General features: G+C 40.6%; 1 protein-coding gene across 2 annotated transcripts in view; it reads right to left on the bottom strand.

The window, feature by feature from the left end:
* Positions 1-16,975, bottom strand: part of EGFLAM (EGF like, fibronectin type III and laminin G domains) — a 230,142-nt gene that overhangs the window by 107,228 nt on the left and 105,939 nt on the right. For both annotated transcript variants that reach the window (XM_074386512.1, XM_074386510.1), the window contains exon 6: positions 3,553-3,719. In XM_074386512.1, the coding sequence (XP_074242613.1) occupies positions 3,553-3,719 (167 nt within the window). The remainder of the gene's footprint in view (positions 1-3,552; positions 3,720-16,975) is intronic.

A 16,975-nucleotide genomic window follows, 5' to 3' on the forward strand; every position in this document is an offset into this window, starting at 1 on the left:
AAGCTCAAATCTCACCATTGTGCAATATATTCATACAACAAACCTGCACATGTATCTGTGAATCTAAAATTAAAAACAAAACAACTTTTAGAGGTTTATTCTGTGCTGTCAGAGTCTCCTTAGTCCATAGACTGTCTTGTCTTTTATTAATTGTTGACATGAACCATTTTCACGTTACTTTGCATTACAAGAATAGCCTTCTCTAAATGTTTCTCACTCAAAGAAGCAGCTTTGCAGTCAGCCAAACCCAAGTTCAGATCCTGCCTTTACAATAATCAATCTTGCCAAAATATGTGACCTTTCAAAATTCAATTTTTAAAATCTGTAAAAAGGGGACATTATTCCTCCAGCACAGTGTTTCTGTGAGGATTAACTGGGTTTTGTAGGTAAAGCACCCAGCACGATGTCTGGCTTATTGCATGCGTTCCCCAGGGTAGCTCTGATACTTCAAATTTATTATCATTCAGATAGTGCTATTTGGTAAATAGGTAATTTTACATACAGGAAAAGCATATTTTGGAAGCAAAATAATACTCTAAATCAATACCAAAATAAAAATACATAAATGTGTCCCAGAATAAAGGGTTTTCCAAAATATCAGAAGTGATCAGGAGGAAAATCACACTTGAAATACTACTTACAGCACTTTCTTTTGTATTCATGAAACAATTCATCTAATACATTTTGTTATTCTGATCTGAGTAACTGTATATACCTAAAGCAGTAAAATTATGTCTATTTAAGATAGTTTTATAACTGAGAATTTTCACTGATTTAGTATGGTTTTGTCCACCTTCCCTGCCCACAGTTACTTTGAAATTTAAAAATTTTACTTCACATAACAGACCAATTATAACAAAATGTTACATATCTGTAAACACTTTCACATAACTTATCCACTTAATCTAGAAAAGCAGGATCCAGCAGTGGGGAAATTCTAATCAGAAACTACAAGACCAGATTAGTGTTTTTGTTAAAAAGGTAGCAGTATGAGGCCAGGTACGGTAGCTCACAACTGTAATACTAGCACTTTGGGAGGCCGAGGTGGGTGGATCACAAGGTCAGAAGTTTGAAATCAGCCTGGCCAAAGAGACCATCCAGGCCAACATGGTGAAACCCTGTCTCTACTAAAAACACAAAAATTAGCTGGGTGTGGTGGCAGGTGCCTATAATCCCAGCTACTTGGGAGGCTCAGGCAGGAAAACTCTTGAGCCTGGGAGGTGGAGGTTGCAGTGAGCTGAGATCGTATCGTACCATTGCACTCCAGCCTGGGCAACAGAGCAGGACTCCAACTCAAAAAAAAAAAAAAAAAAAAAAATGCAGCAGTATGAGAGGTGCCCCAACTCACCTATCCTTCCCTGACTGCAGTCTCTATATGCACATCTAAATCAGCATGTGCTGTTGTATCTCACCTTTCTTCTACATTCTTGACTCTATGGAGGAGGGGACGCTAAGGGACAGACTAAGAGAGGTGAGCCTGGAGAGGCTTACAAATGAGCGCAGGAGTTTCACGGGAAGGGTGGGTGGGACACAGCACCAAGTGGCTGCTCACTTTGTAGTACGAAAAGACAGAGTTTCAAAGTACTGTCATACCCTAGCTCCTGTTACTTCACAAAGTTCAGCCAAAGAGTCATCAAACAAGGTCCTTTGAAATAGAATCATTAACATTTCTTCTAAGAAGAAGGCCATCATCCCTTGGCATGTGCCTGGGAAGTTTAAGCAAATTGTAAAGAAGAAGAATGAAAACAACTTTTTTCTGGGTGATCAATAGCACTTATAGTTTGCATGAGAATGTGCATATGTGTGTGTGTATGTGTGTGCATGTGTGCGTGTGTGTGTGTACATGTGTGTTTTGGAGTATAGCCTCCCTGTATAACCCAATAATTTAATTTGACAAAAGGAGACCCGACATTCAAGGTTAGGGTGAGGGTTGTTTTCAAAGAAGCCAAAATTCCTCAGATTTGGGGAACCTCCTGAATCTCTACCCCTGAACACAGCAGTGGCCTTGGATGTCGGCTGTGTGGGTGCCTTGTGAGGAGAGGAGTTTATTCAGTTCCACTAACCAATAAAACAGGGCTTCGTGTTGGCTGGTTAAGCCAGCTACCAGCACTTGCTCTTTTCTGACATCGTCTTTCCTGGGTAAAGAGGACCCAGAGGAGCAGCAGGGTCCTTCCAGAGGAATGCACTGGCAACACTGAAAAGATCAGAGTCACCCAGCAATCCCATTACTAGGTATATATCCAAAGGATTATAAATTGTTCTACTATAAAGACACATGCACATGTATGTTCACTGTGGCACTGTTTACAATTGCAGACTCGGAACCAACCCAAATGCTCATCAATGACAGACTAGATAAAGAAAATGTGGCACATATACACTATGGAATACTATGCAGCCATAAAAAGGATGAGTTCGTGTCCTTTGCAGGGACATGGATGAAGCTGGAAACCATCATTCTCAGCAAACTGACACAAGAACAGAAAACCAAACACCACATGTTCTCACTCATAAGTGGGTGTTGAACAATGAGAGCATATGGACACAGGAAGGGGAACATCACACACCAGGGCCTGTTGGAAGGTGGGGGGCTAGGAGAAGGATAGCAGGGGATGGGGGGATTGGGCAGGGATAACATTAGGAGAAATACCTAACGTAGATGACGGGTGGACGGAGGCAGCAAACCACATTGCCATGTGTATACCTATGTAACAATCCTGCAAGATCTGCACATGTACACCAGAAGTTAAAAAAAAAAAAAAAAAAAAAGATCAGTTTTCAAACAAAAAAGCGCCAAAATTTCCATTCTCAGCTCTCCATGCTACACAGGGATCTAGGTTTACAGAAATACTCCCTCTGTTCCCCAAATACAAAAAACATCTAAACTAGGCTGGGCTTGACAAAGTGGTCTAAATCCTTGACAATCCAAGAATGGTTCTTGGCATCGCGTGGGTTTGTTAAAACCCAGACCAAAAATGGAATGTGACTTTCACAAAACTCCCAGTGATTTGATACACACTGGCCCAAGCATCTCCTAGGCACTGTGGGAACTTGACCACTGGCTAACAGCCCCAGCTCCATGACTGCACTCAACTTCTTTGATACTCCTAGACCATCATTCAGAGGAGTTGATGTTTTTTGAACATCCTTGATTTTTAAGCAAACACGAACCCTGAAGCCTCAGAGGGGAGCCTTAGTTTTTTCTCCTATGGTTCTAAGATAAACTCATTTTTTACAAATATGAAAAGGAGGGGAAAACTGTACATCATTTTGCTATGTGGTCTGTTGTGTGACTGTGAAAGAAAACTGACCTCAGACTTCCCAAGGATGATGCAAAAATAAATCCTCTGTTGAGCTCTAGGACATAGAAACAGCTGGTGTCCCTGTTGATGCCTCTAACTTCCCAGGGGCTGGGAAAACCGCAGGAGGAAAGCCTGGGATTAGCTGTTTTCCAGGCTGTCCTTCCACACGGCATCCAGGTCAAGAGAGTCCTCATGAGGCAAGCACAGATATGCAGCTCCCTCTGTCCTTCAGAAGGGCCACGATACTCACAGAGGGTCCGGATGATGTCGCTGGGCCAGCTGCGGGGGCTGGGGCCATGGGAATTCATTGCCCTCACGGCAAACTGGTAGTTGGTATCTGGATCGAGGCCCTTGATAACCATGGAGTCCATCTGGATCCGTTCATGGATTAAGGTCCACCTCTTGTCGAAATCTGGCCTTTATTAATTAGAAAAAAAAGAAGCAGTAGTTCAGAAATACCAGAGGAAAGAGAAGCTAGCCGGCTGTGTAAACTAACGGTATTTGAACTCTGGGAGCAATACTTGTAAAGGTAAGTTAACATTTCCTATGTGAAAGTCATCCTGATTTGAAATCACAAGTCATCATTTGCAAGTCCCTGCCGATAAAAACGTAGATTATTTTCAGGGTCAGTTTTAAACGCTGCTTAAAGACCATCCGCTTTTCCTTGCAAGGCCCTCTATATGATGAAAAGATCTTCACATAGGAATTCACTTTCAAGGACTCTGCCTTCCAGATGTTTCATAAACAATCCTCCCTTTGACAGTCTCCATCCCCAGAGGTCAGAAGAACATAGATTCCATCTATTCACAATCTGTTCACAAAATAAACAAATTTAAGTTTTATAGGGTGACTAATTGCATGAATTGCCATGGGAAAACCCAAGAAGAATCTGTTCATGGACATTTTTAGTCTTAACAAATTATACAACTATGCCAACTCGTGCTGAATTTTTACATGTCCTTCGGAGGACCCTACAGAGAAGGCAGACCTTTGCTTGGAGCTCCCATGTGGGAGGTAATATACAGAAGGTGGGAGGATGAGCTCTGGAGTTCAAACCCTGACTCTTCACTAGCTGCTACTTAATTTCTTTAAGACTCAGTTTTCCCATCTGTAAAATGGGAATAATAAAAGGACCTACCTAAGTAAACTGCCATGAAGATCAAATAAGATATGTATCTCCAGGCTAGTACCCGGAATCAAATTGTAAACACTCAGCAGGTACCAGTCAAGGGATTTATTCATAGAACTAGTAACTTACAGCTGCCTGCTTTCTGTATACCTGCATGATCCAGTATGGTACCCCATGTGGTACCCCATGTGGTAGTCAGCACTTGAAATGTGTCTGAATTGAGATGTACTATAGTGTAAAATGTAAAGAAATTTAAAGAAAAAAATATGAAATATCTCAATTTTTATATGGGTTGTATGTTAAATGAGTATATGTTGGATACAGCAGGTTAAAATATATTATTGAAATTCATTTCATTTCTTTCTTGTTACCCTTTAAATGCCACTCTTAGAAAATGTAAACTTTCACATAGGCTTGCATTGCCTTTCTACTGGATAGCGCTGCTCTACATGGACATCCCAGTTGCAGGGGAGAAAAAAGCGCATTCCAGGTAATAAGAACTACAAGATAAACGTCAGAAATAATTGTGCATGGCCTGAGGATAGTGTGAATGGCCTAAGTGGAGCAGAGGTTTTGTGTTAATGGCTAATAACATCAAGGGCTTTCCACCTACCAAGCACTATTCTAATACCTTAACTCATTTACTTCTCAAAATGCCCTATGCAGTAAGTACTAATATTAAACACCCCCACCTTTTTTTTTTTTTTTTTTTTTTTTTTGACAGAGAAGGGAACTAAGGCACTGAATGGGTAAGTAACTTGCTCAAGGTCACATAGCTGATAAAAGGTGAGGCCAACCTGGATTGGTAAGATGAGGTTAGATTTAGAAGCCCCTTAATAATGGATGGAGAAGCCCCTTAATAATGGATGGAAAACTGGACTGATGGTGGGTGAGAGGCTATTTCCAATCCCTTTGCTCGCTCCCTGCCCACCTCTCGGGTGTTCTGTTGTTAAATGCCTCTGCTCACAGATATTTAGAGGAAGGCAGGAAACAAAAAAGTTCTGTTTGTCTTTGATGAACAACTTGCCAGGCAAGGAAATAGAGATTCATTTTGCTAAAAGAAGATGCCGGGGTGAACAGCGGATTTCTTTATCTGAGCTCACCCAGTTTTTCATTAGCAGGAATGATTGAAAGCCAGATGGAGTCCTTACACCCAGTAAATGATGCTTCCTCAAACTCACAGAGCTGGGGGTAGTGTGTTAATGTGTTTGGAAAAGCAGAGTTCACAGGGTATACCCACGGAGGAAGCAGGGCTGGTTTCTCTTTCCTGATATCCTTTCCCCAAAGATGGAATTCTCATGTAAACTAACTTTATCATCAAAGAGAAAAACCCATGAGTAGAAGGAAGCACATTTACAAACTCAAATTAGAACAAAATCACTTTGCAGAGGAAAACCACAGGGGATACCTAAAAGTAAAGTCAGAAAAGATATGATCTTTAGATAAAACCCTCCTATTAACCTTTGCTAAGCTTCCCTTGTGATATTTAGAAGGAAATAACCCATATCTATTCTCAGAGTGTGCTGTTATTTACCCAGGACTACCCACAAATACCTGCAACAATCTTCATGTAGAAACTACAGGAAAACAAAAAGGAGATTATTTTGTACATGTTGTCCATTTAATGCAGAAAAGAAAAACTTATTTCCAGCAAATAAGAGATTGAAATCATTAGCATTTATTTGTATTCTATAGAGCAAGAGAGATGAGCTCATGCAGATTGAATGCCACCTCAAAACCTTTAACATTTTGCCTCTGATTTTGTCGAGTTTTTTATTGGAATGTTTTTAGAGTCTCTAAGTACAAAAGTACAAAGGTGAGGCTGAGAAAGAGATGACCAGGCAAAAGAACTGTCTTAAATCATCCCCAAAAAAATCTTTATCTTTTTTTGACTAAAGAAAATTACTTTATCCTAACTACAAAGTTGTTGGTCAGATCACCATAGCAACACTAGTAAGTTAACTGAGAATGGGCTGCCACACCCCAGGAACAGATGGACAGCTGGCCGGGCAGGGTGGCTCAAACCTGTAATCCAGCACTTTGGAAGGCTGAGGTGGAAGGATGGCTTGAGCCAAGGGGTTGAAGACCAGCCTAGTCAACACAGTGAGACTGTCTAACTATGTTTAATTAAAAAAAAAAAATAGCCAGACATGGTGGTGCACACCTATAATCTCAGCTACTAGGGAGGCTGAGGTGGGTGGATCGCTTGAGCCCAGCAGTTCAAGACCAGCCTGGGCAACATAGTGAGACCTTGTTCTCTTCAGAAAACTTAAAAAAAAAAAAAAAGTTGGGTGTGGGAGGATTGCTTGAGCCTAGGAGGTTTAGGCTGCAGTGGGCTGTGATCACACCAATGTACAATGCCTGGTGACAAAGTGAGACCCTGTCTCAAAGAAAAAAAAAAAAAAGACATGGACAGCCATCATCAGGGCATACACTTCAAGCATTTTGCCAGTAGTGAGATAGGGTTGAGCCAGGCACCCTATACTTCAGGAGATCAGTGGCTCCCCTTTAGAAGGTTGCTGGGCAGGAGAGTTCAGGTGTGGGATAGAGAATGCGGCTCTTAGAAATTGTATCCAAGATTTTATACATGAACGTATTTTATTTTTCTAAGTAAAGGGTCCTTCACATTTATTAGATCCTCAAAGATAAAATCATGATCCCAAAAGCTTTGAGAGTGACCAATCTGATACGGTCTCTCAGTCTATCCACATGGTCACTGAAGGAAAATAATTTACCCAAAGTCACAGAACCAGTGGGTGGCACATCTTTCTGTTATTATGACTACCTTGCCCATTGCCAATCTCAACCTTAGTGAACAATCATTTTTCTTGATACCACCAAACCCATAGGTAGCCGCCATGGGCTAGTCAATTGGCAAATGAGGAATGATTATCAACCAGGCACCATCACAGAAGTTATATTCCAGGAGGCTCCAAAGAAGTATAAGCACAGTTCCATTCCAGGATGGAATCTAATAACCTGGGGATACAATACACCAGGAAGTTTATAATCTAATAACCTGGAGATATAATACATCTGAGCATCAGTGCAGAAACAGTACTTCTAAGGACCAGCAGGAAGCCAGCGCAAAATAGCACATTTCAAGAGCTGTATTTGAATAGGTCATTGTGAACTAGAATCCTGAGGGAAGTCTATGAGGACCAGGAAGAATTTAACTTAGATTTTGAATGTATTTGGGCATAGATAACTGAAAAGGAATGGTGGAGGAGAGACCAGAGCAGCATCAGCTCTGTGTGTGACATAAGCTTATTAAGTGCTAATTAAATGCAAAATATCAAGTGAGTTATCTAAAAAGAGTATGTGATATCAGTCCCTGATATGAATCATCTATACAAAAGATGTGTACAGCTTATAAAAACATTAGCCATTCGTAGGTAAACAAGTATTTGGTGGTGCCTCTCTGCGTACACACGTAGTCAAGGCTTCCTTGTCAACCTCTGCCTGACCAAATTAACCAGTGATCTGCCTTTGTTTTCACCAATTGAGATACTGGCTTATCAAGGTCAGTTGTGTTTATTTCCAAACCTGTTTATGATGTTTGTATTTATTTTAATTGTTATTTAACTTCATAGTTGATAAACCAGAGGCATATGAATACAAAAATACAAGGGATAGCTATGTGAAATGTTTTTGAAAGACTTTGATAAAGCTGAATCACTTAAAAAACTAGATAAATGTGAGACAAATGCAAAAGACTGGGGGAAATTATAAAATTCTAGAAGAATTCTGCAGTCAGCTGCAAATAACTAAGTATTTTGGTTCACTTGAAAAAAACTTTAGGTAGAAATTGCAGGTAATACTTGATAGGTATAGTTTGTGCAAGAATATCAGTGGGGTGCTCAAAACAGTGGGCCCACATTCAAAGAAAAGACCTTAGCCCTATATTAAACGAATGGCAAATTGATGCATATTTACAGAATTTATCTAAAAAGAAGAGTGTCAAGGTATTATGTATCATTCAAAATACATGGTTTCTGACTTTAACTGACTTGAAAGACTTCATTGAAGGTCATGGGAGAAATGGTTAAGAAAGGCTAAACGTTCCTAGATGTTCTGCCTCTCTTCCAGATAAATGTTGAAAACTAGTTACTATTGTTTGAATGGGTTTCTAAATTATGAGCCTGCCACATGTCTCAGAGAGGCTCGAATGGGTGAACAGGCAGATGAGAAGGTGGGAAGGACTGTCCCAAGAATGATTCAAGTGGTTAAGAGGAAGAAAAAATTGATAGGATAAAAAGTCTTCAAGGGAGGATGGAATGCTCAGCTCTGATCCTTTACCTTTAACTGTAGAACCTCTATGAAAAAGTTGAAAACATAAAAGAATTTCAGTAGCCCAATGTCAGAAGAAAGAGTCGATAACCAGCTGTATTTAAAATAGTCAGAAGACATTTAAGGAATGTAAATAATTGCCTGGGATGTGGCATCCCAAAATAAGATGCACCACAGAATAAAAATTCAAAATTACCTCAGTATATAGAAACACAAGGGCAAAATCAACCTAAAATGAAATTTAGCAGGATGAGTGCAAAATGTCAGGTTTTTTTTTTAAGGTTAATTTCATAGCTATAAGACTGAGATAACCTGGTATGGCAAAGATCTATGGTGGGGGCATATAATTGGACTATAAAAATTGGTCACAAGATCAAGTAGATGTCTGGACCAGCTGCTGTTGAAAAGTCCCAGAATCCATATCCTAAGGAGACACTGATCACGGGGCAGAAGTTGGCTTAGACCCGTCTCCACTTGAGGCAGATACTACTCGGCTTGGGTGGAGGAAACTTAGGTGAGGGCAGTGTGTTTACCTAAGAGACAAATGTAGTATGGAAAGCGTCTGGGTTTTCCATGTTGGAATAAGAGGCCCAGTGGTTTTTTACAGAGAAGCCAATGGCAAGAAAACCTTTTGATGTCAATGAGAAATAACTGACGATGAAGCTGACTGCCTTGGAAGGGATGAGCTGTTCCTCCATGACTACATTAAAGCAAAGCTGGGTGGCCCTCAATCAGGAATGATAACGTAACAAGTGACTTACTGATCAGAGTGGGAGCTGGAACTTAATTCAGTGTCTCTGACCTTGACTCACATTAAGAAATACATTTTTCCATAGTAAATATACCTATGCACACAATATGTATACATGAGTACAAAGCTGAAAAAAGTTTCAAGAAAAATTACTTAGCTTTATTACTTTATTCATTTTCTCCTTTCTTTCTCTCGTTTTCCTTTCCTTTTTACTTCTCTTTTTAAAAAATGCTGATAAAAGACCAGTAAATTGATCTTGCCAGTCACTGGAGTGCTGTGGCTTATAATTTAAAACACACTACACTAAACTTTTCCTCCTAGAATATCTCAGATGGCATTTCCAACTCTACAATTCCAAGAATAAAGAAAGCAGGTGTCATTAGCCCCTGAGAGGAATCTGTTCCTTGAACTTGAATTCAGTATCTACACATGGCAAATGAAGCCTGTTCAACCTCAAACGTGCTCTGGATTCATCACGTGGCAGAGCTGTGTTTTTGAATGATCCACAGTTAAGACATACACTGGGCATTGTGACCCGCAACCACCACACACACACACACACACACACACACACACACACACACGAAACAAGTTTCACAAAACAATTCTCCTTTTTATGATGTGTGAGAGCCTCTGCTATTCTCTTTTCTATTCTATTTCATCTCTCGGTTTGAGAACTCCTGCTCCAAAAAGATGGAGCTGAGACAAAGAGTGAAGCTCAAGCGTGTCATGGACGTTAATTAGGAAATCACTAAGACTGGTTAAATCCAGCTAGGAAAATACTTTTGAGAGTGGAATTTGTTGGAGCAGGAAACTGTCCTTTAGGGGATACAGCAGAACGTCCAGAATAGCCTTGACAGTGGAGGCCACTCTACTGGCCTGAGAAGGAGAGGACCAGAAGCCTAATCATAGCACAGCCAGGCATTTGTGGCCTTCTTCTTTCCACTTCGAACCTACCAACCCACAACAGGATGCTTTCTGGAGGATGCTGGGTTATTTGACGGCTCCCTCCCTAAAGCATTTTCTCTCACATTATTCCTTCTTAACATCATGTTAGAAACAGAATTTAAAAAGACTTTTCCTCTGGACAATCCCATGCCTTGAATCTGATTCTACTATCACACTGATTAGATCACTTTCCAATATAATTTTATACTTCTGTTTTTCCTCTTGGGCTGTGAGCTCATTAAATATGGTGCCTTTGTCTTCTTCATCTCCTTGTTCTTTGAGATGTCTGCATGATCTTTCAAAGATGTGAACACTACCCATCCCTTTCCTGCTTGCAACTTTCCATAGCTCTCTATTCCCTTCAGGATATACACGGGCTCCTCTATAATGCCTTTCTTGGTGTGATCCTCGCCTACCCATCTCTCACCACACAGAGCTCCAGGCTTTCTAAGCAATTACAGGAACATTTTCTTCTTGCCTCCAAGCCACTGCTTAAGTGGCTTCCTCAGCCTAAGCCTTTCATGTTGCTTCCTCCCTCCCCTTTTGCCTGGTAATCTCTGATGTGACCTTCTTTGCTCCCATAAGAAGCCTTCCAGACTCCTTCAAAACTAGGTCAAATCAAGCTTGTGTTTCTCTAGGTTTCTAGTCGCCATGCCTGCCTACAACACTCACTGCTCCTGTGAACTCTGTCCCTCATTCCCCAGTAGACTGTCCAACGGTGGAGTCCAGAGTCTACAGCTGATCATCCCCAAATCTCCTGCATGTTTTTCATATGAAATACTGAATACATACATGTTTGTATGAATATATGCTCATAGGAGGTATCCAATAAAGGGTGATTGAGCTGAATTAAAATATCTGCAGAATTTCACTTAGAAATAGCATGATGCCCTAAATCAGGGTTGGCAAATTTCAGCCAGCTGCCAGTCTTAGTAAATAAGGTTTTACTGGAACACAACTGCACCCATTTATTTAGGTATTGTTTATGGCTGCTTTCCTACTACAGTGGCAGAGTTATTAGTTGAGACGGAATTCATACAGCTGGCAAAGCACAAAATACTTACTATCGATCCTGTGAGAAAAAGTTTACCAACCCCTGATCTAAGACAACAGCATGCTTTAATCTGGCTCGCACCACTTTGACGGTCTAAAGATACCTATGAATCCCTTCTCAGAATGTTTTAAAATGCATCAAGTTTATAGGTTCACAAAGGAAACCAATTATATTCAAAATAATTATCAAAATAAAAATTATGAAATAATATATATACTCCTTTATTAATACATTAAGTAACAAAACCTAGCAATGGATTTGGTAACTATGCTTATTTCAAAGTAGTGATAAACATAACTGGGTATTTTGACATATGTGGAACCATTATAACAAGATAAGAAAATGCCTGTGATTCTAATGTTGATAAGGTCACAAGAACTGTTAATACTGTTGTGATTTGTTGTCTGTATTCATTTTTGAAAAAAAGGCTAAATTTCCATTGGTAAAACTAAGAATATAATTTTTTTCCCAATCACAGTCCAGGGACTCCTTGAATTCTATCCAGGAACCCCTTGGGGATCTGTGGACTGCTCATTAAACACCCTGTTCTAAGGGAAGAGATGTGATCCCATAGATTACCAGGGCAAACACAACAGGGGTGAGAGGAAAACCTCACACTCAGAAGAGCCTCTGACTCTTGTCAATTTTACAGACTGTTTTATGCAGGATTTGCTCTACACTAAATGAATTGCAGAGAAAAGTCCAAAACCACTCAGTAGTCAAAGATGAAAACAAAAAAAGATGTCTTATTAGACCTTCAGCTTTCAGCCTTCTTTATTTACACATTGGTTCAACCTAACCAAGTGGCAAACAGATGGATACAATGGGGTTATGATAAACTCAGCTGGTAGTTTGTCCCAGGTGGGGCAATAGGAGAGCACACTTCATTTGCAGTTTACAAATGGATCCCAAAGCTGTTACATAAATCAATTTATGTCAATTGCCATCAATCTCACCACGAATTATATCAGGAATGCTTAGGGTAGGAGGAATTGAAGCTTTATGGCATCAAATTGTAGAACTATAGGTTGGACTTCTTGAAACCCTTTAGAGTAACCCTTCCATTAGGGCCTGAGCTGAGGGACTAGACAGCTTCTGGAATCTTTAGGACCAGGCTCCAGTCTAGAAGGTGGTTCTGAGATTTTCAGTTTCAAATCTAAGGGTAAGGAAAAGAATTCTTTGTGAAGTAGCACTTGTTGCCTGTCATACGAAATCCCAGCTGACATCCAAGCAAGCGCATTCTTGCTTAAATCTAATTCTATTGCTGATGATAATGAAAGCTTATGCTTAAATAGCCGAACTCCTTAAACAATTTTTTGAAAAGAAAGGGGGATTTGAGGGATTTGTTTTTTCCCATTTTCCCCCTCAAATTAACTGTATAATTCTTTTTTTTTTTTTTTTTTGAGACAGAGTCACTCTTCTTGCCCAGCCTGAGTGTAATGGCATGGTCTCGGCTCACTGCAACATCCACCTCCCAGGTTCTGCCTCAGCCTCCTGAGTAGCTAGGATTACAGGGACACACCACCATGCCCAGCTAATGTTTTGTATTTTTAGTAGAGACAGGGTTTCACCATGTTGGTCAGGCTGGTCTCAAACTCCTAACCTCGTGATCCGCCCACCTTGGACTCCCAAAGTGATGAAAGTACAGGCGTGAGCCACCGTGCCCGGCCTCAAGAATAATTCTTTAAATATTTTCAATTCTAACTTTTGGAGGCTAGTGAGACAACATCAGACTACATCATTCTTAAATATTGCAGTCATATGCCCAGGTTTTACTATATATTCTGATAAGATGCTATGAAGGAAGGTGACAGTTCACTTAGTTACTGTGATGAGCTCTAAGACATGAGTTTGCATTCCATATGAAATAAAATCACAGTAGGAACTTTCAAGTTAGTCATACACATTTAGGTATTATTTGAAGCCTTATCACATCCTGAGATTATTTTTAAGATGAGAAAACGTCAAGATGAGATTTGGATGAGGAAAATGGAAAAAAATTTTAAAAAAAAGAAAATGATAGCAATAAACAAACTTTCAGTTGGGATTGAAGTAGGGCATTGGCAAGGGGTCAGGGACACATACGTGCAGATCCTTGTTGGGTTTTGTATGGTTTTTACTTCTGTAGTGGGTGAGGTCAGATGTTGGTTACTATTGTGGTACAGGATTCACTGATTACTTGTGGGTAATGCTTTTTACATTATTTACTTAAAAATAAGTAACTGCTAGTGTGAAAATATATTTGCATGTGGCTTGGGTTAAAAAAAAAAATAAAAAATCCTCCATGAGCCATTCTTCTAAATGCTATGCAGACAATTTCTTTTTTCTTTTCTTTTTTTTTTTCTTTTTTCAAGATGGGGTGTCACTCAGTCACCAGGCTGGAATGCAGTGGGACGATCTCAGCTCACTGCAACCTCCACCTCCCAGGTTCAAATGATTCTTCTGCCTCAGCCTCCTGAGTAGCTGGAATTACAGGGATGTGCCACCATGCCCAGCTAATTGTGTATTTTTAGTAGAGACAGGGTTTCACCATATTGGTCAGACTAGTTTTGAACTCCTGACTCGTGATCTTCCCACTTCAGCCTCCCAAAGTGCTTGGATTACAGGCGTGAGCCACCATACCCACCCAGACCTTTTCAACTCTGCAACCCTTCTGAGATTGCCACTATTACCATCCATGTTTTACAGCAGAGGAAAGTAAGGCTTAGCAAGACTAAGCAGCTTGCTCAGGGCTCCAGCTAGGTGCTGGCATCCTCTAGAACAAGCTTGTCCAACTCACCATTCAAGGGCCACATGTAGCCCAGGGCAGCTTTGAATGTGGCCCAAAATAAATTTGTAAACTTTCTTAACACATTATGAGAGTTTGGGGGGATTTTTTTTTTCTCATCAGCTATTGTTAGTGTTAGTGTTTTATGTGTGGCCCAAGACAATTTTTCTTCTTCCAATATGGCCCAGGGAAGCCAAAAGATTGGACACCCCTGCTCTAGATCAATCTCATGCCTGCCTGTGTCCAAATGCTTACCAGCATATATTTGACATGTGGTGTAGTCACAGGGCTAGGTATTTGGTATTCTGTATTACACAGAAAGGAGCAAGGTAGATGTTACCTTCACATTCCAAGAGGAAGACAGATCTTGAGAGAGTAATTAACTACAAGTATGCTGAGTATGGCAAGTAAATGTTGGAGGTATAGCTAACCTAATTTGAGAGTAGAGGAAGGTAATCAGGCAGGACTTCCTGGAGGAAGTGACACTTAAAGAGGAGTCCTGAAGGATGAATAGGAGTTAGCTAAGTAAGGAGGCAGAAGAGCTATCCTGGCAGAGAATAGCAAGCATAAAGACTTGCAGCCAGGAAGGGTGCAGTGGCTCACACCTATAATCCCAGCACTTTGGGAGGCAAAGGTGGGTGGATCACTTGAGGTCAGGAGTTTGAGACCAACCTAGCCAACATGGTGAAACCCCGTGTCTACTAAAAATACAAAAAAACTATCTGGGTGTGGTGGCACATGCTTGTAATCCTAGCTACTTGGGAGGCTGAGGTGGGAGAATTGCTTGCATCTGGGAAGTGGAGGTTGCAGTGAGCCAAGATCACACCACTGCACTCCAGCCTGGGTGACAGAGTGAGACTAGACTCCATCTCAAAAATAAATAAATAAATAAAATAAAAATTAAAAAAAGAAAAAAAAAAAACAGGAGAAAGCAGGCTATGTAGGAAAGCAAAAAAAAACACCCATTGAGAAAGCCATATAGGAATAGTTTGCATTGATTGAGCACTTACTATGGGCTAGGCGCTGTTCTAGGCATTTCATGTGTGTCCACTCATGTAATTTCACAATAACCCCATGAGGCAAGTAAGTTATTGTCCCTATTTTGTTGTCTGAGGCCCAGAGAAGTTAAATAATCCACCAAAGATCACACAGCTTAGAAGTAGTAGAGACACTGTTTGCACTAAGGAGTCCAGCCCAGAGCCTGTGTGTTATGCAATCCATCTGTATGGTCTCCCCTACATCTTGATGCTAGACAAGCAGAGTCACAGGATATTAAATGTCACCCTTCCAGCCTGCCTTAATTTGCAGAGAAAGAAACAGGACTGGGATCTAGCAACTTTGCCAGGCTTAGAGGTTGGTTCAGAACTGTCTCTTCTGATTCCACATTTGGACACACTTAAACCTCAAGAGATGATACCATGAGTCAGGCTGTAAGCCTCAATTCTGAATGAGAAACTCCTTTAACCTGGACAGCTTTGACCTTGACCATGAGTCAAATCACATCATCCCTTAGAACTGTTCAAAGAAAATCCATCCTCTGTTCAGCTTCCATTCTGAATCCCAGACTCAATCTTCATTTCAGTAACAGCCTTTGCAGGGTCACTTCCTGCGAGGAAATTAATTAAGTCCCTTTGTTACTTACAGAATATGGAACTCTATGATGAGATGGAAAGAGAGATGACTTCTGACAAAAATATCAATTTTCGAGCAATACTTTAAAAAACCCACCCAGGCTGCATGACCTTGAGATTCTCAAATGAAACCAATATGTAGGCACTGCAATCCACCTAGAAGCAGCCCTGTGTGAAGATGAATTCTTCAAGTCTTATTATGGGAGGCATCTTCCAGGGACCAGAGAACTATTTAGGCAGAAAAGTAGGAAAGGAAGAAGAGGGAAATAATTGCTCCTTCTCATTTATTAATATAAATGTCTTACATTAAAGTTTAGAGATTTTCAGGTTTTTTGATCTGAGTCCCTAAAACAAAACACGGACATATTCTGAACTTTCATATGTACCCGAAATAAGCCAATAGTAGAATTTGTGCGTGTGTGTGTGTGTGTGTGTGTGTGTGTGTGACAGAGTCTCACTCTGTCGCCCAGACTGGAGTGCAGTGGTGTGATCTAGGTTCATTGCAACCTCCACCTCCTGGGTTCAAGTAATTCTTGTTCCTCAGCCTCCCGAGTAGCTGGGATTATAGGTGTGTGCCACCACACCTGGCTAATTTTTGTATTTTTAGTAGAGATGGAGTTTCACCATGTTGGCCAGGCTGGTCTCAAACTCCTGGCCTCAAGTGATCCGCCTGCCTCAGTGTGCTGGATTACAGGCGTGAGCGACTGCACCCGGACAATCGTGGACTTTTAACTGAAAACAGCCATTGCTGAATTTCGGCCTGCCCTTTCAATGCAAAGCTCTGAAGCAGTTTTAAGCAATCAGGTGACACCTTCAGAAAAACTGTAGGTAAGTTAAGTGAAAACTATTTTTCACCTTTATCCAGCTCAATAGATAGCATGCGACAGTCATGGCACCCCAGCTGGAACTTCAGTGATGAGGAATGTTTTTCCAGGCCTGTGGTTTTCATTGCCACCATACTATATATTTTTGGCTTATGAGAAAGGCACTTACCCTGGGGAAATTCCTAGGCAGAAGGAGGAAGCTTTCTCAGATATTTATAGCCAAGATATTTCAAAACATAGGTAGCTATATTTATGCTTGGTTCTTATTTTAATAAACAC

The sequence above is a fragment of the Saimiri boliviensis genome, chromosome 1 (genome assembly GCF_048565385.1).
Source record: "Saimiri boliviensis isolate mSaiBol1 chromosome 1, mSaiBol1.pri, whole genome shotgun sequence".
In the NCBI taxonomy this organism is placed as follows: Eukaryota; Metazoa; Chordata; class Mammalia; order Primates; family Cebidae; genus Saimiri; species Saimiri boliviensis.